This window comes from Lasioglossum baleicum, chromosome 2, assembly GCF_051020765.1.
Source record: "Lasioglossum baleicum chromosome 2, iyLasBale1, whole genome shotgun sequence".
Taxonomy (NCBI): domain Eukaryota; kingdom Metazoa; phylum Arthropoda; class Insecta; order Hymenoptera; family Halictidae; genus Lasioglossum; species Lasioglossum baleicum.
Window position 1 is genome coordinate 9,198,695 of NC_134930.1, and position 26,684 is coordinate 9,225,378.

The following is a 26,684-nucleotide window of genomic DNA, read 5'->3' on the forward strand; positions in this document are numbered from 1 at the left end:
ACGTTATCTATATGTATACCGGCGATTGTTCCATCATTTTTCCAAGTTTATGGTTCGTGACTGAGGATTTCTTAATAGATCTTTCGACAGCGACGGAAACTTTAATCATAAACTCGCCCTCGATATCACGTCGTCTAATCATTTCGTTTCAGAAGACGTTTTAGTGTTACGTCATCTACATAGTTCCCCCGCAATCGCAACAAATTCTTAAAACTGACTTATTTTTTGGGCGATCGAATGAGAGGACACACCGGTAGTTTCACAAAAATTTTTATATTGCTATTTCCATAAATTTCTCGTTTATCTAGCCTAACGGCTAACCCAAACAAGATTGTCCTCGATATTGAAGGTCAAGTGAAATTTTTCTTTTCACCTCCACTCGGTTTTTTCTGTCCGTTTAACCATCGATCAGGAGCATCCCCGGCGCGGCGCGGCGCGGCGCCTATCTCCAATCGTCGTATTATTAATGTCATGAATGTTTCGTTACTTTCTTCTTTGGACCCAGAAAACGTCGAAAGTCGCTTACAGAGGATGACTGTTGTCGTCGTACGACATTCCGAGTAATTTTTGGCACTTCAGATTATGAAAGTGAGTTTTTAAATGCGTGACACTAATTCGAAATGAAAACAAGCCGTGTACCGAGAGATTAACAAGATTTTCTTTTCTGAAAGTCTTTCGATGTTCGCTTCCCAAGTGGTCAACGACACATCTTTAATTTTGCATCAGTATCGTTGTGGTCGGTAACAGGCTCGTGTTTCACGGTCGAATTTAAAAGAGGAGACATGTTATGTTGGATCAGCTGTGCAGGTCCGTGTTTACATGTTCTGTCCTTTTCTGCGTTTGGCGCGGTCGCGACGCGATACCAATGAAATAGTAGCCCCACACGATCTATGTCCGAGCATACAGGATAGAAACTAACTCAAGTATCGGGTCTAAAAAAGCTTTGTTATCAAATAGAAAACGAGAATAACAATTACTCGCTTTAACAGAGCGGATCTCTCGACTGGAGCGTCACGCGGCGCGGTGGCCTCAACGGACACACGCGACGCGATTAAATCACACAGTTTTAATTGAATTACACGGGCCCGGCTCCGAATTGCTTTATTAATAACCTGTCCACAGTCCACATACATAGTATACACATGGTCCTGGCGCAGTCCAACCAGAAGAGAAATCACGGAAAGTACAGAGCGGTTCAAAAGTTGAACAATGAACGAGATTCTCTCTGTCGAGTTCTACTAATTCAAACTAATTCTCATTGTCATGAAGAAGTTGTTGATCGACATGATGTAGCAAATGCTACATTCGTTACAAACTCCTTAATGGCTCCGTAGAACGTTATTCGATTCTATTAGTTTCTAATTTCTTTGTAGTTTTCAGATTTTTGTCAACCCCTTGCCGTACAATTAGGTAAATGTCTTTGTACAATAATTAGAACGCGTTTGCCTTGAATCATTTTCGAAAAGTTAAATAAGGCCGCCTTTGCGATTGATGGAGAAAATTTTGAATGATCCGACTGTAAGATTTTTTGTTAGAATGCAGAGATCGTAAGTTGTCGAACACCTCGAATCAAATAGACGACGACATATGTAAGCTGTGTAATTATAAATAATCTGGTAGGTGGAGCACCCTAGAGGAGGCTAGGTAGAGCTAGCAGCCTAGTCCTCTTCTCCCTGTGCTGTTCACTTTGTACATCCTCGGCAACTTGGAATCTCTGTACCGTGTACTGTATTAGCGAATTTTTCAGCTTGCGGGGGACAAAGAGCAAGGAAAGAATAACCGTTGGTCACTGTGACGGTGCGGCGCGGCGTAACGCGTTATTTTTCGATTGTTTCGCGAGGCATCATCACGGTGCGGCGCGGCACAGCGGCATGGCAGCGGGACCGCTACACGATGATTTACTAGACACCCTGACACGATTTACTGGACACCTCTGCTGTCGTGATGATACGCCAGTTTCGACGACGTTTAACAATTTTTCGTAGCGGTATACACCGCGGCCATTTACCCGCGAGCATAACGCACACGTTTATAATACTAACCGTTCGCGAAAGCTAGCACACGGAAGAATCTTTCCGTTGAAACGCCTCGTCTCGTCTCATCTCGTCTTGTCTCGTCTCGTCGTCGGCGATTATCGAGCAGAATACTTCGACCTCTAACACCTGTTCTAAAGTCACGTTTCTGCCTCGGAGCGGCTCTTCTCTCTTAGCCAACGGAGAATGAAGGGCTTCGAAACTGCGAGAGAGCTCGAGCTCGCGTGAAAAGACCGCGTTTGTACAATTTTACGACGAACCGCCATGCGAGAGAGTTAACGGTTTGTCTTTTGCAACAACCGATGTCAACGGTCGCAACGCTTCCTCGTCGGCCACCTTCCATTGTGTCGCTTTTACCGCAACTCGAAGACGTTTCCGTGCTATTGGAAGTCGTATTTCACTGGTTGGCTAATTGTAATTGCTGATTTCACGCGATCGCGATAGTCGGTGCTCTTTCAAACTCTTCGATACATACTACGATACTATTTGCGGACGATATTTCTATGTATAAGAACAGTATTTGTAATTTGTTTAATTCGAATAGTCTGTAAGTTAGGCCATAAGAATTTATGTTTGCGCAAACATCTGCCGCGCCATAGTTGCACCCGTCGCGTCGCATCAGTCGGGCTAATCGTAATCAAGTCACGTGAAAGTTGTGTAAAGTCATATTTACGTACAATAGAATAGATAGTTGCGTGAAACATAGTTGCACGAGACGTAACTGGAACACTTTGAAACGCGTTACTTTCTTTAAAGAAAATTACACTGAATATTTGAAACAACGAGGATGCAGACTCTACTTAATTGTGGTGCAAGGACTGGTATATGTAGAGTTACACGGTATGTAGACCTAGTTACAGCAGCCATAAGGATACCATTTCTTTGGACATAAATTATCTCTCGGTGGGAGAAGTACAGAGTAGAAATACAAATATAGAAATATATAGAAATATAGAAATATAGAAATATAGAAATACATAGTATAAATACTAAAACTTGAATAGTTTTTTAGATTATTAAAGTTTTTATCAATTTTTAAGGTACAAGGTTGATAAATTTTTGGAGGCACTCGATACAGATCCATCCGTCTTCTTGTTTTATTTAATTAAACAAATCTGTTCAACTATTCTCGCTAGCTCAAATGAAATTCATTTAAATGACTTTCCAGTCTAACTAGTAGACTGCGGATTTTTCTGCATTCGTAGCTTTCGTGAATTTTTAAAAACTGCTGGAATATCAAATTCGAGAAAATTTCGTACGATTTTGATTTATTTGAAAGTTGCAAAAAAAGAAATGCGAATTACGCGTGGAACCGAGTGGAACTCGCAACCGCGAGCGTAATTGCGAGGAATCTCACGAAAACTGGTCGATTGCGTCACAGGGGAATTTTTCTAGGATATCTTGATGATCCGTGCGAATGAAGACCGTGGACGATGTGAAATCTTTTTTCGTCATCCTGGTCACGAACGAGAGCTAGATCCATACGATCGACCTCCAGCCACCTCCACGAGTCCGCGGAGAATTGTTTCTCGTAAAACCAAAGCCAAGAAACGACATTTACCTTTTGTGGTCGATCGGGTGCGCTCGTCGGAAGTGCCCGATCATTCGAGTCCAGTGGCAAAATCAAAAAGTATTAGCTTGCAATTTTTCACGAGGTTTCGTCATCCAGGAAGACTGTGTGTTTCGTGTTTCGTCTCGTCTCGTCGTCTTTTCGATGTGCACGCGCGAATTCGACTCGGTTACAGTCTGCTTGTACATAACTCGTTCTTCGGGGAGCCAGCCGTACACGTTCGTATTCGCGCCGAACGTATTCGTCGCTAATTTAGTGTGTCAGTGACTACCGCATGGACGAAGAAAAGAATTTTCATTATTTCTCGGTCTCGTAACCGTGGAAATAGACTCGGTTCACACAGTTTCTTTCTCTTCCGCTTACTCTTCTTCCTTCGGTCACCCCATCTCGCACACCCCATTATTCACTCTCATTTGCTTGTTTTTTGCATGCTTTATTCTACACATATAATATTCTATAATAATAATAATAATAATAATAATAATAATAATACCATATATAGAATTGCATGTGTAATCTACTGTAAAGTATTGATTTTATTATGGCAATTCTTGCATTGTTTTAAATTAGACCTATTCATTTTTCTCATATTTTCTTATATTTCTCTATTCTACCTTACATAATTCAGAGTTTGTTCGTTCATCCCCCTGTTAACATCGCCGCTATCTTTCCGTGTGCTTGCGCCTTGTTCTTGTCATCAATATCGGATTCGTTTCTTCTTCTATCTTGGTCTTGTTTCTTGGATGAGCACTTTGCTAGGGTATGCATATACGGGTATGCTCTTCTATTTCATGCACAGCGTTTCACCATGATACGAGTACGTTACACGCCGATGTTTACGAACGCATTAACGATATCGACATGATAACGCTTAACGGTATATCGTACGTTGGCATGCTTACGCATACTTGCTACCGTCGCGCGTCGCTCGTCGCACGTGCATTGCAAGTTATGGGCAAATCGATCGGACCGTTACGGCTTTTGATACGTGTAACATTTTGCTCAACGTTCTCAGCGAGAGCTACCAGTCTATTTAGCGTCCAGTGTAAAGGTTCGATAAGGTTCACCGAAACTTTTACTATCCCAATTAATAGACTGCGGGGATCGGATCTTTATGCTAATTACTAGAGTGCGGATCTTTATGCAAAATAACAAGTTCGACGAATCGATCATAGGAAATGGAGAAGCCATAGATAAGAATATATATGTATTCTGAAATTCGTCTAATGTCTTGACAGTTTCGTTTTCCGCTGAACCATCTATCCCACGAATGCATACAATCCGCAGCCTACTACATATGTACTACCAATTGCTGGGTTAGGCTAACGGGTTTCGGAAGACCGCCCGATACACTTAGAAGATCGGGGTGAGGTATTCCTGTTGGCGAGATCAGGCGGGTGGGTCAGTGATCCTCTAACATGTTGGTCACGCTCTGATCGTGACATCCGGCGTACGGCTGATCACACTGAAACACGATGGTGGCCGAACTATCGAGCATTCCGTTTGGCAACGCGCAACGAAAGACAGCTACGGTGGGTCCTGAGAGGCTCAGGTCCTCAGCGAAGCCGAAGAGCAGGCCCAGATGGATCGAGGCTGCGACGCGAGAACCGATCTACAGCGTTTTGGACAATAGCGAGACATTCGCTGACATAGCATCGGGTAGCAAACGGAACATAGTGGTGATCAGCGCTGTCAAGAGCGAGAAGCAATTGGAACATCCTCGGAAGTTGATCGAGAGCAAAGGAGCTGCTGTCGATAGAGTTACATTGACGGAGAGAGAATCTTTCGAAGACGAGGACCCCCTGTACAGCGTGGTGAAGAAGCCGAAGAGAATCCAGTTGTCGGAACCTGGCTCCGAGAAGAGCAAACTCAACAAAATCGAACAACAGGTCCCGAAGAGCACCCAAGAGGTTAGGTCCCGTCAAGAGGAGCTGAAGAGGTGGCTGCAAGTGGCTTCGAACCAGCTACCCGAACCTCGTAGATTGTTCGACCTCGGCGAGATGTACTCGAACCACTTGAGCGAGTTTGATCAGCTGCAAGCTGATTGGAAAAGGAACGTATGCATCCCCCGAGGGGTCGTCGGTCTTGTAGGTCCTTACAGAGTCTACCAAAACCCGAACGAAAGAAGAGAGTACATGTTGCAAGAGGAAGAGCTTGTCGAAGAAGTAGTTGATTCGGTCAGTCAAGTTGCAGCCCGGGAGAATCGTCTTGGGGAACCTCATCAGGAACCTCATCAGAGAGCAAAGTGGAGAATCAGGGAGGATGACGAGGATACTCTGGTGCCAGATATTAGGGAGATTCCGGGGCTAGAACAGGAGTTTACCGTGGAGAACAAGGAGACGACCGAGTGGAAGAAGATCGATGATCGGACGACCGTTGAATATAATCGGAACGAAGAATCCAGGAAGATCGAGGAGGAACCGAGGAGCGATGCGGATGGGATCTTGCAGGGGAAGGAGGAAAGGGCTGTGGACGTTCCTGACGAGGTGTCCACTGTTTCTACCAAGTCGGTCAAGGAGAAGGGTGAGGCCTATTTAGAGATTTGAGAACACTGAATCTGAAAACACTGTTACATACATGATTTCCGACCTACTAAAATAATTAAACGAACGCATTCGTCTTCGACTTGTATTCCTTACGGTTGGCGTAAGGCGTAACATTTCCGTATCACGAATGCAGAGATATCTGCAGTCTAGGTACAACACGCGAACGACACGGTTTCATTTATTAACGATCCCTGAGGCCTGGAACTTGGGGTATTTGTATGCACAATGCATGTTGCTCGATGTACGGTATCGTCGCGCGTCGGACGAAAAGGATCGGCTAGCGGTAGATAGGACGTGGCTCGTGTGCGCTTGTTCGCGAGTCACTGTAGGTACGTGCGAGGTGTCTTTATTAGTCGGGTGACCAATATTCGGCATTGTCTGCTCCGAAGCGTACCGATGTCTGATTCGTTGTATTAGGAGTAACGGTGTGTAGCAGGTGTCTGACACCTATTCCAAGTATTCTAACTATCATATATTGTATAGCCTCGGATTCGTACATTCCCTAGCGATATTATGTACATATGTACGATATGTATGTATTGTATACTATGTATTATACAATGCTCTGTTTCGTTGCGGAAAACAACTAGAGTTACATTTTAATAGCTTACGATTAGACCACTATCTTGACGATTTCATCGATTTATGGTATAACAACGACGATTACACGACCATTTAAAATAATTAAAAGTTCAAGCCCGATGTCATTCTCCGATGTACACGGTGCGAACTCGCGGCATACATGGCAAATGCGTGTTATTTCGAAGAAACGCCAGAGACGTTATTCGAATAAAAATCCTGTCAAAAATATCAACTAATGTTAGTATTGGTAGACACGTAGGAGATGATGCAGCAACAGTAGAATTCGAGACGCGGTATCCCGTAGGCCGTAGGCCGTAGAATTTCAACAATCTCCGTAGCAATTTAACGTTTCGGTTCTCATCGTGAAACGGCTGTTTCCCGAGAGCGCGTACGTCGAACGTCTTCTCATGGATCTCACAATTCTATTACTTTTTACACCGCAGCCCGCGGTAATGAATAGTCAGCTGCCTCCTCGACTTTCGCTGTTTTTGTTGGCTGTTGTTGCCTCTCCTCGCGGACTATAAACGTACACAATCATCGTCGTAAATCCTTGCTACCAGCCACCGAGGAAACACCGGCAAATTTCCACGGGCAAAAACTTGATCGACGACTTCCTGTCGATCAAATTATCCCGCGCGATCCGCCGACTTCCGGTTTACCCTCGAGTCGTTAAATTAAATGAAACTTCTCGACAAACGAGGCAGTCAAATCTTTTTCTCGTCGCATTGTCGGGACGTAAAACTGAAATAGAGTTCTTACTGTTCTTTCTCACAAATCTGTGTCTCCGCTTACAAGTTTCTTTGTTAGGGCAGTTATAGGATCATTCCTCCGGCTTCCTGCCGGAGATGAAAGATAGTTGAAGCGTGTATGGGCATTCTTTGTTAGCTTACCAACGACAAGTCTACAGGTAATTAGGAACCAGACCGGTAATACATATAATATTTTCCTACGCGTTATCCGAAACAATCACGTGTTACATAAGATACGTTTTTCTTAGAAAATTCCGAGAAATTTCACACTTTCAACCAAATTCCTTTCCACATTAAAACAAATCTTTCTAACGTCTAAAAAAGACACTCGACTCGTTTGGTCCAATTTTGAAAATGTTATTGTACGTATACATATATCGGTTTTTGAAGGGTGACGACTTAATTTTGAAGATGAAACGCAAGCTCACAGATCGCGTTTCGCGCGTCAAGATCTTCTCATGGTGGTTTGATAATTATGAGGATACGTGCTCGAGAGACCGGTAGACAGGTAGCGCGTGCCAGGAAAAGTGGTTAACTGTACAACAACCGCGGATTAGTTGCAGAAGCCGGCGAGCAGCGCTGAGAAATGAGCAATCTGTAAATCTGGATTAATGCCGCGCCGGTTGCCATGTGCCGGATAGATCGATACACCGCACCGTTGACGATTAAACGATCGCGACAATGACACCGAAGTGGATTATTTATTTATATGTAAACTAGCAGCTTGCTCGTGACTCGTGGCTCGTGGCGTACCTACGGCACACCCTCGCAACCAGGCCCAAGCGCGGCGGGCGACGCCAGGTATGGTATCTGTGCTACCATGTAGCGGCTCTGCTCGCTCGGTAATCGGTCGGAACATACAGACATATGTACTTTTCTACTTTATATGTATACTAGATATACATATACATACGTACTGTTACGTCCTAAGGTGGACGTTTCAAAGATTAATAGTTCATTTAAAGATTTGAATTGAAGATAAAACGCAGTTTAGAAGAGAGATTTTAGGGAGATTGAGGATTTTTTATTGAGGATTTCTGCTATAATATACGATAGTTCGATATTAATTACACTGTCCAACAAATTTCAACTTTTTAAAAGTATTTCGATTCCCACTATGCGATTCTTATAGAGTTTACCGCGCTGATTCCGAATCTGTTTTTCATTTTTTTCCTATACGTCCAGTTTTTGAGAAAATGGAGTTTAAAAAAAAGACATATTTTTCAACTTTAAACAAATATTGTGATGTTATTATACAAGATATTGAATTGTTCTTTACAGCAAAAGATTCTGTTTGTTTAATTATGATTATGATTATGATTGTTTAAACATGTTTAAACAATGATTAAAGACGGAGAGATACCACTTTTGCACCAATTTTTGTGGATATTTTCGAGTTTATCTCAAAAAATAAGGGTCCAGCGGAAAATCGAACTATGTATACCACGCGAAAGAGCAGACTTTTATCTTGAGAAACCACCCTTTAAAGTTTGTAACGTCGACATTTTTTTCGAACCAGAAAGCAAAATATCTTCGCCCGAGAGGAGTTGTCACCAGTGGCGCTCACCACCAGAACGGAAAAAAACGTCGATGTCGCAAACTTCAAACGGGGGTTTTTCAAGATAAAAGTCTGCTCTATCGCGTGGTATAGTTCGATTTTCCGCTGGACCCTTATTTTTTGAGATAAATTCGAAAATATCCGCAAAAATTGGTGCAAAAGTGGTGTCTCTCCGTCTTTAATCATTGTTTAAACATGTTTAAACAATCATAATGTATTAATATTGGATATCACTGTATTCGGGAAAGTCTACAGAATCTTTTGCTGTAAAGAACAATTCAATATCTTTTATAATAACATCACAATATTTGTTTAAAGTTGAAAAATATGTCTTTTTTTTAAACTCCATTTTCTCAAAAACTGGACGTATAGGAAAAAATGAAAAACAGATTCGGAATCAGCGCGGAAAACTCTATACGAATCGCATAGTGGGAATCGAAATACTTTTTGGCTATTGGACAGTGTTATCAATTATAATATTTGATATTTTATTTCTCGTACAACATTATTAGAGCAAGTATAAAAAGAAATTCTGAAAATGTATGTCATGAATTAAACATGATTGATTTGATTAATTATTATTAATGGCTGAACCACCCGCTGGACGTAACAGTACATTCTATATATATATCATTAAATGTCGTTCAAACGGGGCGCTCGTGTTTCGGCCATCAACAATGTCGTTATGCGAAAAGGACATTCTTGTTTGTCATGCACGATCATCGATGTTGCTGGTGTGACCTGAATTTCTGCGGGGATTCAATGTTATACAGAACGCAACGAAAAAAAGAGAAAAAAAGAAAAAAAAAGATATTCAAATTTGTTGGATGATGTAATTTATGATTGCTGCAGAGTGTTTTTTCCACTTCGAATCGAAAATCGAAAGGAATGCGCGGCGACTCGCTGGAAAAACGCGCGAGGGTGAAAGCAGCGAGGAAACGAGGTGAAAGGTAGCCCGCAGAACACACTGCTCCTTCTTCTCATAAACATAAAAAAGGATACTTTTTCGCTTGGACGTCGCGCTGGAATACGAAGCGACACGATAAATCGTTGTGGCCACGTGTGGTGCCGTGCCGTGCCGTGTCGTATGCATGGATCGTGTGAAAGCCGAAAGGAGATCCTTGTATTGTCGAAAGCAGTAATCTTCAAGTCTCGTCCACTCACCCTGTGAATTATACATTTGAAATAATTAATGATTTCTATATTATACAAATACAATAATATACAAATTTTTATTTGGTGTTTACATCAAATCAATTATTTTTATATGTATAATTTTCAATTTCAATTATATTGATCAAATAAAATGATAAATAATTTCACCTTGAGAATAGGTTATCGAAGTGACGAAATTAATTATTTTTAGATATGCTACAATAACTTTTGTAGTTGAATGATTAAAGTTTAGCTGCATTCGCTTTTAAAATTGATGACTACTGGTCAATAGCGAAGAAGAATTTTTTCCTTTTGTGGTGGAGTGTAGAGTGTAGAGTGTAGAAGGCGGTCGACGACTTTCGTATTCCGAGAAAACCGGTTGGGCGCCGAAATCGAATTTTCAGCATGATTTCACACACAATTCGTTCGCCTTTTCGCCATAAATACGAAGATGGCGCCAATAGGTCGCTCTTCCGCGACTTGTGTCTGCTTTATTTAAATTTTAATAGTACATTATCATGCGTTGTTGAAACGCCATGCTTTACTATGGCGACGGTGTAGGTGTATGGGATCGTTTAATAGTATAATTGATTTTAGTATCTTCTACAAATGCTAGATATCTGAATCCAAGAAGTTATGAAATTAGATAGACGTTGATCGTTCTTTCTGCGGCCGCCAACGAAGCCGTTCAATTTTATGCGCCGTAAAACGAGCCGATTAGTCTCGCATGGGCGATCCTCGAAAGGGAAATAAAAAAGTTAACGTACGCGGTTCGGCGTTCGCAGGGTTATGCTTATCACGTCTACGTCTACGTCTACGTCTACCTATACATGCTTGCTACCTATAAGCCTTCCTAAAATTCTTATACCCCCTATGTAACATATGCGTAATTTTTAATATTCAATCATTGAATTGATCATTGAAGAAACTGAAGTAATAGGTTTTAGGAAGAAATCTCTAGGAAATTGTTGAATTGCCCCCCTTAGCAATCAAATTTCCCCCTTGTAGGGCGCGGGCCCCACGTTGGGAACACTGACCTATACTATACCGGGAAACAGGTACCTAATCTGCCGATCGTATCATGATCGCATCGACTGAAGAAGCGAAAAACGTTTTGTTAAACCGTTGCCAAGCCGACGCGACGACGCGACGATTGCCAATGTTACGGGATCTGTTGGTTTTATCGTTGATCGATGGTGAATGGTGGATGTGGATGGCTATGCTCGATGATTCACAGACTTCTACGGTTAGGTAGTATGTCTTATCAGCTGGCGAATTGTCGTGGGCGTTTTATGGTGGTCGGCGATGTTGATGTCTTAATTAGAAGGTTCTACGTGGAAGATCCCAGCGATCACGATTACGTTGTGAATATTATTTATTCCCCGCGTGGTACGAAAGGACAAATCAGGTATCGATAAATATCGTGTTATTAATTGGAATATGTCTTCGGCAATCTAACACTCTGTCTACTATCTGACACGAACATTACGAGCTTATTTTAAAAATCAATGATATGATTAATAGCTTAGTAAAAATTCCTTAGTAAATGTACTAAGCAAGTTTGACGTGTGAGTTTAACTAATTAGAACATACGAATTTAGAATATATTTTTAGCAGATGACACAAAAATGATTAAGGTTCGGAAAGAAATACATAGAACTAAACCACTGTGGTTCGAATATACATGTATATATGTCTACATATCGTAATGTACGTATAAATTGATACAACAAAATTTAACTTGGACCCACTGGCATTCGCGTTGCAGTTATTATTTAATTTTTTTAGAAAAATTATGACGGTAATTTCCACTCTGTCTTATATGTTTGTCCACCGGTGCAGATTAATTCGCCCACGTGCGCGCAACTGCGATAATGCGATTAATCGCTCGCCTCCTACAGCGAGGCAAGCGTAGTCGCATAACTTATTATGCCACGATGTACCTGTGCACTGTGCACTAACTGCTCAGGAAAAAATCCTCGGCAACCACCTGTCGGATGAGTTATCGCCGCAGCACGGGGCTCCGAGCAATATCTTTCTACATACTGATTTTTCAAAGAGCGTGGTGGCTTGGCTCCTTTCAGCTTTGGAAATTGATGGAGCGAAACTCGATTAGTAGGCACTTGCGATCGCGAGATCCTTCGCCGATCGTCACTGTATAACGAATAGCGTCTCTGGCCACCGTTGCGCGTCGCGTCGCGTCGTTCCTTCTAATTCTGGTCCCGTCAGTTGCGAGTTGCGAGTACCATTTCTCGGCAATCGGCAAAAATATCTATATCCTTCCGAGTTACAATCTATGTATTAGGTGCCGCCACAAATCAGTGGTTACATACAAGATGGAGATGGGGAAAGAGAAAAATGATATTTCTTCAAATTTGTTGTCACGAAGCAAGAGAGTTTTATAAAAGACAATATTGGCGAAGGATTTATTTTTTCTGTTGGAGCATTTCATCGTGTCGCAAGGCAAATAAAATGTTATTAATTTGGGTTAATTTGCACTTGATCATCATCGAAAAAAAAGGAACGACCATCAAACATGAATCAGAGAAAACTGTCTGTTCACTGATCGAAGAGGATGATGGACGCTTTCATCGGCGCCAGGCGATCAGAAATTTCACCGGGGCCGTTTTTCAGGGCCATTTAGGTCGTTTTCCAATTCTGCGGAAGATTGTCGGTGTCCCTCGTGCGGTTTCTATCATCGCGAGCAATGTTGCGGCGATAGAGAAAAAAACGAGGCTACGAGAAACGACATCATCATCATCATCATCATCATCATCATCCTCGCCATCACCATCATCATCATCATCATCGTTGACGTAGTTGTCGTCGCCGGTATAGACCAGATGATCGGCTAGAAACTACGACTACCACCACCGTTTGTCGTCCCGGACCAGTCGATCTTGTCCGGCGTTACCTTGCTGCACACTTCTGGGTTACCTTGCCATTCCGTTCCGCGATACCGCGTGGAGCAGTTGCTTGCTCTTTTACTCTCTCGTTACCTGATCTCCGAATCCGCGAAACCGTGGCAGACACCGGTCGCGTCGCTTTGTCCTTCACCCGAAGAGAGACTGAATATATTCGCCATGCACGGTAACTCGAGTGTGCCGGTCAACACCATTGTCTTCCTTTGACAAAAGAATCGAGGTAACCTTCTATTCTATAACATTCTATAAGCGGACCCTACACGGTCAATCGGAATGACAGTCACGTCGAAGATTGACATTTGGATTGATCGTGAAAGATTAATACTGACGGACTGATGAAATGGACTGACGGATTTCCAGATATTTGGAAATCCGAGCTTCAATCACGGGAAGTGGAGGGGAGACTAACAGTCTGAATGATGCTGTAGAGCAGGCATGTCCAGAAGTTTATAATATAACCTTATATTATAGGGGAATGTCTAAATAAATAAATTATATACTTATATAATATTAAGTTTTAATAAATTTATTATTTTATTTATGTCCTTTAATATTTAAAAAAATATATATCCCAAAACTGCTTGGGATATAGCGGAAGTGGACATAATAGCAGAAAACTTTAAATCTTCAAAGCTTCGCCCAGTAAGCAAGGAATCTTAATGTGAGCGCTACTCTCTCATGCACAGTTATTGAATCTCGCATGACAGTATTCTTATTCTTACGCGATATGTATGGTGCTACTTTGTTCACCAGTCTATTAAATAGGATTGAGTCCATTCGGAAATAATTTCTATAATCATCAGAATTTGCTGACATTTCACGCATCAAATTTAAATGACTGTAGCGATCTCTTTTTTTAAGCCATTCCTTCATGCATATTGACCTTTTGATGTTTTTTTGGTTCCCAATGCTAAAATAATCGCCAAACAGGCTTTCTCTTTAGAAGACATTGCGACTTCTTGGTTATAAAATTTCGTCATTCAATACTGTCAGTCGGACTGATAGGGTCCTTCGTGATTGAAGTAAGGATTGACAGTCTGACTGTTCAATCAGACTGTCATTCCTGATTGACCGTGTAGGGTCCGCTATAATACATACGTATCGAAATTTGTTTCCACCATCGACTGTCAACTAATCTCGAATTTCGACAGTCGCGTCAACTGTATAAGAACAAACACATAACCAAACCTATTCGCAGACTGTTCCACGAATAATTTCGTCGTGTGTAAATAATCGTTGTCCGAATCGCATTGATTAAAATTAAAATTTACCAACGATCAAGAAGTACTACGGACGTAATGGTGGGAAGACGTGACTGGTACATAGAAGTAACAGGTACACCGATCACTTTTGCTTTACAATTGCTATTTTAATCGCGTAAACCACCGCTCTGTAATATTATGATTTCAACATCACCGGTGTGTCTTGTGGTTAGAACTAAAACGAAACCAAGTTAGGGCTCATGAAAGTCAAGGAGGTTTAAGAAAGCGCGGTAGATCTAACAACACTTGGTTTGTTAGAAAAGTTTTAGAGGCGTTTTTACGACCGTTTAGAGTGGCAGTGAAGGTGCTCGTGAAATCAAACCTATTACAAATCATACGTACATATTTGTTTCCACGATTACCAGCCATTAATATTGCATTTCTCAATTTCATTTTATTTGCTATTCCACTTTTACTCTTACAATTAACCACGAAATGTTCGAATAGCACACGATTCCAATTCGCACACTACCATATACATATAATCGCAATTAAAACCCATTCCATAAATCAGCGAATTCGTAGCATAGAGAAAATCTTCGGTACAAAAAGCATGGTATTCGTAAACTGTAGTTACCTAACTAATATTAATATTTATAAATGGAGTTTTGTGGTAGCTACACAGTTGCCGATGCTCGGAAACATTTGCAGCTTGATTTATCAATTTTTCAGACATTTCATCTGGATTCAATCGATTTAATCTCTTTACCGATAAACCGAACATTGAGAGATTCAGCATAGATTAACTTTTTCGGTAAAAAATTACTTTCCTCATCCGACGATTAAAAAAGAGAAATTTTATTGACATTGAATCCGCAATAGCGTCAACGACATGCGATTCAGTTACGGTCCAACTTTCTTCGATCATTCACCAGGGATTTAAACTGTCGTCAACACCTCGCGCGATAAAACCCTCGAGCGGTTGTTGCGTCGTTTATCTTCATCGTTAGGAATCTTCTCATCGTGTCTTCGGTCTCGAGACGATGCCAGAAATCATCGTGGAAATCATTCGCCACCTTCGCTGTCCCGGATCGAACCTCTGTCTTTCTATCATCGTGCTCGTCAACGACACTCGTCGCTGCCGTATCAATCGCGTATTCTTTCATTCCGAAGATTTTTAACTTGTTGATACTTCACCTACCGAAATCCTATTAACCTTCCCCCTCCAGTTTAACAATACTTTTTCAATTCTTCGAATGTTTTATAGATTTTTAATGATTAGGAAATGTGTGATCGTCGCGTCGGTAGGCGATAGGTAATATGCGAAGTGTTTCACGAAATAAGCATCGTAAACTGTTTTACACATGGCAATCGCAATCATATACGATGAATTTCATGATCACACTCACCAGCTGACGAACAAGTTTTTTTAACATACATATAAACGGTAATGCGAGGGCCTGGTGTCCCGACTTAATTTCCTGACCGGATCTAAAATTTCACCAGTCGAAGATCATCGACGAATATTGTCCTCGTTACAGCTCCGAATATGATCCGTGGCCTACATTCGTGTTCTTTCGTTCATGAATTATAATTTGAATATGCTGGAAATATCGGTATTCGTAAATTCTTTTAATCCCTTTTTATTTTTGTTGCGCGCGCGCGCGCGTGTGTGTGTTTGTGTAAGTGTAAGTGTAAATACGTAAAATACGCCGTCTAAAGAGACAGCTTTCTCAGTGCTCATTAGCTATTCGACAATGAACATCTAGCAGGCGCATGGATACAATGGTTTAGCGATGTCGGTTGTAAAGCAACCGGAGACGTGTTCACGCCGTTCACGCGCATTAATTTCCACGGTACCATGCGTTTTGATCGAGCGATCTTCCTTTCGGAGTTTCTCACCGTATTTCAAGACAGCTGATTAGAAGCTCCGCGGACTGTATCGTTTCCCCGTAACTCAGGGCCCACCGAGTGTATCATTTTCCCGTAACTCAACTCCCGTCAGCTGTCCAGGGTCTTGCGAGCATGATTTTTTTCGTTTCGATGGACCGCCTCCGCACAATGAACCGTAATCGCCATCTATGACCTCTTGGACGCCATCTTAACGGCGGTGCGGCGCGGCGCATAGTTTTTTCAGACGGTTCATATTCTAGCTGTGTTACGGGACATAATTGTTGCTCTGGACTACTCTGGAGTCTGGAGGAACATTAATTTTCGGTGATTTTACTCCGACTTTATTCTATGATATAAAATCTATGATATAAAGAAACAACATCATTGTACAAATCATTGAAACAATACGTGATCATTTTCTGAAGCGCTCGACGATTCTTCTAATAATTTCGTAGCAATTTACATTTTTTTATTATTATTATTATTACCACGCTTATATTAGCTTGCCGTGTCGTTGTATGCGTCAAATCTTGTAATCGAATTTTAAACCACTTCCCGATGAGCTAGAGACTTGAAACTTTAAACATAGCTCAGAACTGGGTGACAATGCAATATTAAAAAACAAATTTAAAAAAAAAACTATGCGTTTAGGAGATATAAACTATTAAAATTTTAACCATTACACCTCCCCGCGCGACGCTCGGTAGTCCCTCATCGCGGCCAGCGATCCCCACTCCGCGCGCAAGCGCTTACCTACTCCACTACGTGTTCCCACTCCGACGTAGGAGCTCAGTTTACTTACTGAGTTGGTTAGGATTAGGTCGGGGTGGAGGGCGACAAGGACCGCCTCAAAAAAGATGGTTGAAGTGGTAACTAAAATCGATTAAAAGATATGTAAAGACTAAAAAGTAGAAAATAAAAAAATATATAAAAAAACTTTTTAAAAACCACGCTTATATTAAAGTGCACTAAAAAGGAGAAAATAATTTTTTTAGACATCAGCGACAATAAATAAAAGCGTGGAGCGCTAAACTATATTGACGCAATCTTCGTGGGAACGAAGATTGTTCCAGAGAACTATCCACCAATAATTTTTTTAGACATTAGCGACAATAAATAAAGCATGGAGCGCCCACGAAGATTGCGTCAATATAGTTTAGCGCTCCACGCTTTTATTTATTGTCGCTGATGTCTAAAAAAATTATTGTCTTCTTTTTAGTGCACTTTAATATAAGCGTGGTTTTTAAAAAGTTTTTTTATATATTTTTTTATTAAAGATTGACATTGGAATCGTACTTATCGAATGTACGTGTTTCAACAGCCATTTGAAAAGACAGTGTTGCGTTCTCGATGATCTCACGGCCCTTCGACATCGTGTCGAGTCGATCAAACATATTTGTATGCTCTTGAACCCTAGTCGCGGTATAATAATCAGCGAATCACCTCTCACCTTTGATCCTACCAATCATGCAGGCCCGTCGCATGGTTGCGAATTTATAAACGATCCTCGTCTAAGGCTATCGATAAATCTATTGATTTTGTGAAGAGCGATCAAGACTTCCGGTCTGGTACAAAGAGATCGTATTGCGATGTAACGGAACATCGTACGATGAAGCTGGACTGTAATTCATAATTGTGGAACTTGATTCGTTACGTAGACAGCGGATTTTTATATAAATTTGCAGACCGTCTTCCGCGAACTCGAACTCAATTTTTCAGATGGTTTTTCGCATCGCGGCGGATTTAATTGATCAATCCTGCGAATTGCTCGACCCGTATCCGCTTCACCTGTCGGGTGCAAATTTATCGAGGAATTTTCACTGTCATAAATTACACGGCGCGTTGCGCATCCCACTAATTAACACCGCCGATTTAACGCACCCGAAGGTTCTCTGTTCCCGTAGGTACCCGTATCTCTTTGTATCGGAAGAAAAATGGCAGACCCCGTGTAATCCTCGGCATTCAACACGATTAATTATCAAACTGATGGAGAGGACTTTCGAAAAAATTATACCTCTTCTCTGACATTTCATAGTCCTGTGAGCATCTTAATCAGCGGCTACGATTCATGTTTAAATTCAAGTCGTACGTTTCCACTATCTTTAATGATATTTCGAAATTTTCATTAATAGGCTCATCGCCAGCGAACGATTACGATCTCGCGTTTGTTGCAAAGAAAATCACATTTTTTAGCACATTGTTATTCGAAAGCATTAGGCGCGATACGATCGGACAGCAGGCGAGTTTTACATTTTCTTAGGACTAGCATAGTTTTAGTATTATTGCCTTGGTATTATCGTGTACAATTAAGGTGTATCAAAAATAGAAATTAGAATTAGAGCTGTAAATGTATATTGGAAGAATCGAAGAAGATGATTGAAATAAGAAATACATTTTGATCCACCTTCGAAAGATTTGCGAACCCGGAACTATCGAAAACCCGGATGTGATCCGTGCGAAGGTGGATTATTCGAAGCGAAAGTTCTTCTCGGTGTCTCTGTCTGCAGTGACCCAGAAAACTTGCTCGAATAACGGGAGTAAATTATTCGGGTGTTGCTCGAGCTAACCATTTTCAGTTGTGACTGACCCACCAAAAAAATTTTGTTATAGCCAGCAATGAGCAACACGACAAGGACAGCCTGAACGAGACCGGAAGCACGACAGGTGGCACCGTGGAGGGTGCACCTGGTGGAGCCCCTAGCCGGGCTGAGAGGAACACGGAGTCTGAAACTGCGGCTGCCGAGACCACCAGGTCTTCGGAGCCATCAAGATCATTCGTCACCAGGCTCCTCTCCAAGGGCAGGTCGCAGAGCGATTTGTTGGACCACTCGGAGCCATTGCAAGTCCTTCATCTTTCAATTGTATCATCCTTGAAGCCTCGCGAGTCAAAATAAATGTCTATGTAGCTCCTGTATCTTGCAATTAGTCGAGACAATTCATTTTTCTTTATATAGATATTCGCGGTAACGATTGTCTCTCTTATATCGCTCTTGTTAATTTAACACATCGAAAAATGTTAACTTTCCTCGGTACTTGAAGTGTTTTTTAAAAAAAAGAAAAAGAAAAGAAATTGTATGATTTTCACAAATTCGTAAATGAATGATTTATTAAAGACCCGATGTGTTTCGATGACTGTTACAGCTCCCAATTATGGGTCGTCTTGTCGAACGTCTACGGCCAGTTGGTCGTGGTGTTGATGATTGCTCTTTGCTTGGCCGAGGTCATGGACACGCCTGTTCCTCTCCTCAGTTTGCAAGTAAGTGAATTTACATTTTATTCAATTTTAATAAATCCATATTTTACGTTACGTTAAATCATTCTAATATACATATAATACATACAGCTGAAATAAACCTCGCGTAAACTCTTAAACGCTGAAACGAAGAAAACCGAAAAGAAATTCGATATATCCGTCGTTTAATGGCGCCGCGCTCGTTGCAGCGATCGTGACAACGCGTATTATGCCACGCATCGAAATCCCCGCTGTCCCAGCCGGTGTAACATTCCCAATTTTATTACGCGGAAACTGGACAGCTCTGCCATTGGAAATTTTTCCTCTCGCAGTTTATATGTAGTCGGTTGGTTGCCTCGTACCCGGTAACGTACTCGACATTTTTTCGGAAACCGTGCTAAAAGCCAGAATCGCGGCGTCTGCAAATTGCAAAGTTGAATAAACCGCGCTAATCATACTGAAAATCTAATCGTGAGAATCGTCGGATCGAACGAAAGCGTTAGAAGATATTCAAGCCATAAAACGTAGAATATTATAGCGAACGAAGACGCGCCGTAAAATCACAACGCGCGTTCGACCATATTTCGTTCGGATATCAAGGAACGTGTTCCTTTAATCGTTTCACGGCAGGCGCATTTAATGCGCGATGCGAATTTACCGTGCAATTCGTATGCACGTTCCGGATGCAAAAATTTGCCGATTTTTCTTTTACATCGAAGGCTTTACGATTTAGGAGTTTTTCTGGGTGCAGATAACGGTACGATAGCTGATCCTAACTCACAGCAGAGCCCGCTCTTGGGGCGGGCAACCCAGACATTTGTCCGGACCGCCAAAATTTGGAGGCGCCATTTTGACTGTAAGCGTGAGAAAAATATTGATGTGTTAAATAGCCAATTAATAGAAAATTTTATTTGATTAAAATAAATGCTTTTATTAAAGTTTAAATAAAATGATTTGATTTTTATCGAAAATAAAAAATATGTACCTTTATTTAAAAAATATACAATACATATGTAGGCAATTTGTCTTTTAGTCCGGGGCGACGTAATCGCTAGAGCGAGCGCTGCTCACAGTCGACTTGTAAAATTAGTTAACTATCGCAATTTCTGGGTCGATCGCGTGTTAACAAACCGAAGAGCAAAATTTGTTTTTTCACCAAAAAATTTCGTATAGTTGAAATAAAAATGTCATTAATTTACAATTAGATCATTTGGTGATGTAAATATTTTTCTTTTTTCATTTATACAAATGGTATAAATACACTGCTTCGACGATAGAGTTTGTCCATATTTAAAGTATTATAACTCGGTGAGGAAAATGGTGCAATTAGGCGCATTTGAATGCCTCGCGTTGCGCGTCGCGCGTCGTCAACAAATACCCAAGAAGAGGATCGCTACGGTACGAGTATACATATGTATCTTGGATGCATGATACAAAACGCGTAAAGTAGGCTCATGAATGACTCGAGGCAAAATTATCGCGGAGAGTCACGGAATCTGAGGTAGGCCTGGGATGGATTCGGGGTAGACGACTCTATTAGCGGATAATGTACGGTTTAGACCGGCCATAATTCTCCGACGCGGCGCGCGGCGCTGCGGTCTAGTCGGAATCGGCTCTCTAGCTCGGTTCCTGCGCGAAAGGTATACTTGATTGACCTAGCCGGTGAATTGAATTCGCGGACTGTTACTGTTACCGTAAACCAGTCGGCATAGCGATTTAGACCGATCCATAATTTACGTGGAACGTAAGCACGGAGGATCGCGTGTAATTTGCAAGCGTTGTTTGATCCGAAGTGACCGGAGAGCACCAGCTGCGCGAGCTAGCGTACTACATGTACTCGTAAGTACAGGGTGTATAAAAAGTAATGGTCTCCCGTCCTAGGGATGAATCTACACCTGAAAATTGCCGCAAAATTCTTTTTGGCAAAGAAAATTGTTGTTAAAGTTTTTTCTATTTACATCAACAGCTTTTACACATCGAGAAGAGAAGAAGTTTGAAAGGAACCATATATTATGTATGTCGTAAACAAATACTTATTAAGGTAAAAGCTGTTCGAGCTTTTGCAAAATTTGATTGAGTGGAGTTACGTATGTTGAGTCACGATTAGCACTCGCACGATTATCTTCTGTCTCATCGACACGGTCAGGTGGACTGTAGTAGTAGGCTTTTATCTATGCATACAAACATAATATGTTATATTATAACATATGGTTTGGTATAACTCCACTCAATGAAATTTTTCAAAAATTTGAACAGCTTATATCTTAATAAGTATTTGTTTACGACATATGGTTCCTCTGAAACTTTTTCTCTCCTCGACGAGTAGAAGGTGTTGATGTAGAACCAAACTTGAACAACAATTTTCTGTGGCATAAAGAATTTTGCGGCGAGTTTCTTTTACAAATATCCACCGATCCAGAGGTGTAGATTCACCCCTAGGACGGATGGCCATTATTTTTTATACACGCTGTACATATGAGGTTTCAGAGATGGCCGCAGTTCTAATAACACTGGCTGTATTTCGAGGTGTAACGGCGGCGCAGCGCGGCGCGGCGTTCGTGTGCTACGATCAGTAGAAAATGGGGCAGAAAAATTTTCCAACAATGCAACCGTACGATACTGCGAAATACAGCACGCACAGTCATCCTATAATTTATTAGATCGATTTGTAGTTGCGTGAACCGTTACCGGAACGAGAGAGATCGGTGGACCCCGCGGTGTCCCATCGAGTCTCCATCGGTTCTCCACGGTGTCCGATTTTGCAGGGCGTGTTCCTGATGTACCTGTACGTGGGGAGCATAGCGGTGATCATCAGCATCTATATATGGGTGTTGGTGGACAGTTGCGGCGGCAGCCTCGGTAGCGGTGCCGGAGGCGTCGATGACGCGGAACTCGGTGGCACGTCTTTGACCAGGTTCGGCTCCCTGAAACGAGCTCACATCTCACGTTCCAGAACGGCGCCGACAAGCTTTTACATTCGGGTTGGGGCATTGCGTGAGTTTTCTTCAATTCGATCCAGTTCCATCGATCTAGAAGACTAACGAATAACTAACGAAAAAAACAACCGTGTCCTGGATAGTCTTCGGTCTGGCGACCCTCGTCTTCAATGGACTCGAGATAGCGATGCATTCGATGATGCAGGGTGCGGAATGTCTCAGCGACGTTGTCTTCGTGCATCCGGTTCTACATGGACTGTTCACCTTCCTGCAGATGCACTTCCTCTTTGTCAACTCTCAGGTTACAGCTTTAATCATTAATTTTCTTCAATATATGTATATTTCTAGGTGTGTTTCTTCTAGACACATTAAATAATCTTTATTCCAAAGAAAAAGAAATTCCGTATTCTCATAATTCAAAAAATTGTTTGTTTGTAGGTTTTGGTGGAAAGGTTCGGCCTAGCAGCGAGGTTCGGTTTCATTCATCTCGCGGCGACGAATATCGCCGTTTGGATACGATTGGTCATTTGGGATTCGGCACAAGAATGGACATACTTTGTTCACCTGGCGCAAAGAGGATTGCCCAATTCTGCGTCCCCGTTGAATCTTCGAGGTTTCCCCGAGTCTCTGATAAGACACCCTAGAGACCTGATAGGTCTGCTGCTATCGATTACTCGAAAAAATTTCTACAGTGGGGCCCCATTTATGTATCCAACAATCAAACTAACTGCTTCTCTATGTATAGAGGGAAGAGCAAAAGTTCTATCAACTTAATTGTAGCAGCTCGGAAACGATTTCATTATCTACTTTCACAATATCAATTAGACTGTGGATTTCTATGTAAAATAAAGAATGTATTTCTTCTTTCAATAATTGTACCAAGTTGCAAATAATGTAACAGTATTCTGAAATTCTTCTAGAACGTCCTTAGATTTTTGTTGTCCGTTCATGAATTTTTTCGAGAAATAAATGGAGTCTCGCTGTAACCGTTAAATGTCTCGAGTCCACCGAGGAGACAGCAATATAGGCTGTAGCGATCTCGAAGATGAAATTGTTTGCTTCGAGGTCGTTCGCCCCTGCTCCTTCCTCGTGAAAGTGGTCTCGACTCGACTAGTCGAATGAGTTTAGCTCTGCCGTCTCTGTTCTCCAGGATAATGTGCAATGCTCGTCTTCTTCCAGATTACTCCTCCCCAGAGAAAGAGACCTTACATCCCTACCAGCCGATCTCGAACGAGCAAATCTCCCAGGTGATAGCTCTGCAAGAGTGCCTCAACACAAATGCCTTGGGTCAACTATGGACATCGAGCATGCCGTTCCTCTATCCGTTCATCGTGCAATTTAGGTATTTACAGTTTTCGAGAAAATTCCTCCAAAATATGTAGTAATTCTTCTTTCGAACTACTTGCATAAATTGTACGCAATCTGAGAATATCCTGAAATTGGTGCGACTCGCAACTAGCTAGAACTAGCTAGAATAAAATTCAATCGACAACTCCATCGTGTTCCAGCCTAATCGCCGCAGCAGTCACATTCGTGATGGGCCAGAACGTCGGCCGTAATCTTCTGCCGCACAAGCAAAAGTTCCACAGCAGCAAGGACCTAACGAGTCACACAAAAGTGGGCTGCGATGGGTCCAGCAAAGGCTTGTTCCTCGGCATCCTGTGCATGGTAGCCGGTATCGTGGTAATCCTGATCTTCCTGGTGGTCAGAGAGGACAAGAACTTCCCGTTGAACATTCTTTCCTGGCTAACCTGCGGCACTTTGATCAGCATCCTGACTCTGAGCACCTTGATGACTGCCAGTGGCTTGATCCAGGTCAGGCAGATGTCCGTTGTAACAAAAGCACCAGCAGCCCTGGACAGTTTACTATCCAACGTAGCATTGTTCGGCGTTCAACTGTACTCTGTGTTCACTATTGTGGTCACTGCTTGCTCCTTGGCCATACTGGACGACGAGACCGATGAAACTAAAAGGAGACACATCATGTTGCTAACTGCTTCCGTTTTACAACTGGTTCAGTGTTTTGCTCAGAGCACTTTGATCGCCGAAGCGTCCAAGAGGTCCTGTATCACGCGTTTCCAGATCATTGGGAAACCCGCTCGACAAGTGATCACATTCCTGCTCTTCAGCAACTCTGTTCTGTGGGCCTTTGATACCGTCGTCACTCAGAACTGGATCTCGCAGGAACTGCAATTGAGATTCTTTGGCGTGCTGGCTTGGGGGATTCTTTCGAGGATTGGTCTTCCGCTGTTGATCTTCTACCGGTTTCATAGTTGCGTGTTGCTGCTAGAAGCGTGGAACAAGTGTTATAGGATGCCCAGGGGAGAGCATCCGCTCAACTGACGACACAGAACGTCCCACTCTTGTTCCTCTAGGTTCGTAGACTCTTCGTTTCGTTGTGGAAGATTAGCGATCGGTTTGATCTGTTAACGGCAGACTAACTGCCTTTCGCTATGGTACCTTTTACTAAAGTATAGTATTTCTATAATTAATAAATTCATTACGGGCAAGACAGGCTACGAATGAATTTGCACAGCCGATAAAACATTGAAACAACCTTCCAGGCTGCAGTCGAGGTTGCGTCGCTCCTGTTCGGAGCGATCCTACCACCGCAGAAAAGTGACGATCAACCTGCGTCCGGACACCGAATGGTCCCCGACCACGCCGCAGACCTCAAACACATTCTGCCCAAGCACGTTGACAATGGACACGGTGCATTTCGTTCCGATCGTGGACAATCGGCTCTACTTTGACCCGATCCCATTGATCCGCGTGATGAGCTTGGACCACGAGAGGAGGAAGCTGCGTCATCGCCATCACCACCACCACCACCACCACCACCAACACCAACACCAACACCAACACCACCATCAGCATCATCGTCGGCATCATCACAGGAAGCATCGTCGCGTCGTCAGCGATCCGGGCATGCGAAACTGGAGAGCAGCGAGTGAAAATACAAAACGACATCGCAGACTGTTCAGTTTCGACACTGGCATCGCCGGACCTTGGCAGGACACCGCGTTGCTCGAGGTGTCTCCTGCCGAGGATAACTGCAACGAGGACGCCCTATCTCCTGATGAGACGAACACGTCGACTTTTAGGAAAGTGCCATGGCATCCGAACTTGCACATGCTCAAGTTGAGGAGAACGTAGCGATAGAAACGCACACCTGGGTCGCTGAGAAAATTCGACGTGGACTGTGAATTGCGCTGGAGTACGATAGAGTTCAGATAGTTATCCAGGAGTGATCAGTGATCTCTCTTCTATTCTGAACCTTTTAATTGTATTCTATTATTTGTATATGAACTGTTGATTTGCTAATTCGATTTGGACAGTGGACGATTTTGGTGATTTCAAATCTTCGCGCGCGCGCGCGCATACGAATTTCCCTTTGCATATTCTTCAAAAATTTGCAACACAATATGTATTGTGTAGTGGACAGCTATTATGATAATCAGCGTATTTTTGTTTGCGTTTTTCGGAAAACAGACCGCGAAAGAAGTCTTCCACGTGTCGTTTATCTACGTTTATACATATGTATTATATCAAAGCAAGCAACGGTTTTCAACGTGTTATCCATTCAAGATTTTGTTCTACCGCGTATCAACGTGGGTGACGATTATCTCGGAGAGTGCAATGCCTTATGGTTTTTTTTTTCACGTGCAATATTATCGTTTATAAGGACCTACGGGTAGGAATTTATTTATTCGCGCGGATTGTACGTCGCTGCTAGCCATCGAGGTCTCGTTACCTTTCACGATCATGGAATTCTCTTGATCGTTTTGTGGAGTTCGTGTGCATGTGATCGATGGACCAAGGGTTTTATGCGTACAGGATTGTCCGGAATTTAGTATTGTATAGCGTGTACCACATTTTAGTTTCTGTAAATTGCCGCGGTACCTATTTTCATCACGATGCAAAACGGTGATGGTTCGGTCAACAACGAGACCGAAGGTTCAACAAATTTCTTCAAATTGCTCAGCTTCTGGTTGTTAAATAGATCGTTGTTTTACAGTACTGAGAATATCCAAGCGTGCGAATAATAGCTATCTTAAAAAATATTTTCATCCAAATAGATGATTCCTGTATCCGCGTAAATTTTCCGAAGTCTAATAGTAATTATCGCGTTGTATATATATATAAATATTATATATTTCTTATGACACCTCGTAAGATTTCCTAGAACTCGGAACGTTAACGCAGAACTGTATTTATTAAAGTTATGTTGGTTAAGTTTTAACAGGCTTTTTCGAGTTGAACAACGTGAACAAGATAACTCCTTAAAACACTTAACATAGATT

At 42.1% G+C, this 26,684-nt stretch overlaps 1 protein-coding gene across 2 annotated transcripts; it reads left to right on the plus strand.

The window, feature by feature from the left end:
- LOC143218137 (proton channel OtopLc) lies at positions 1–25,085 on the plus strand. 2 transcript variants are annotated; one of them, XM_076443162.1, is made up of 10 exons: positions 1–3,821; positions 4,619–6,126; positions 18,823–19,051; positions 19,354–19,468; positions 22,210–22,438; positions 22,524–22,681; positions 22,819–23,035; positions 23,560–23,722; positions 23,889–24,755; positions 24,945–25,085. In XM_076443162.1, exons 2-9 carry the CDS (start codon positions 5,079–5,081, stop codon positions 24,721–24,723), a joined length of 2,994 nt encoding a protein of 997 aa, XP_076299277.1. In that variant the 5' UTR covers positions 1–3,821; positions 4,619–5,078; the 3' UTR covers positions 24,724–24,755; positions 24,945–25,085. The 2 variants fall into 2 exon arrangements, with proteins under 2 accessions (XP_076299277.1, XP_076299268.1); XM_076443153.1 differs by having other exon boundaries at positions 1–6,126.
- The last annotated feature ends 1,599 nt before the right edge of the window (positions 25,086–26,684 follow it).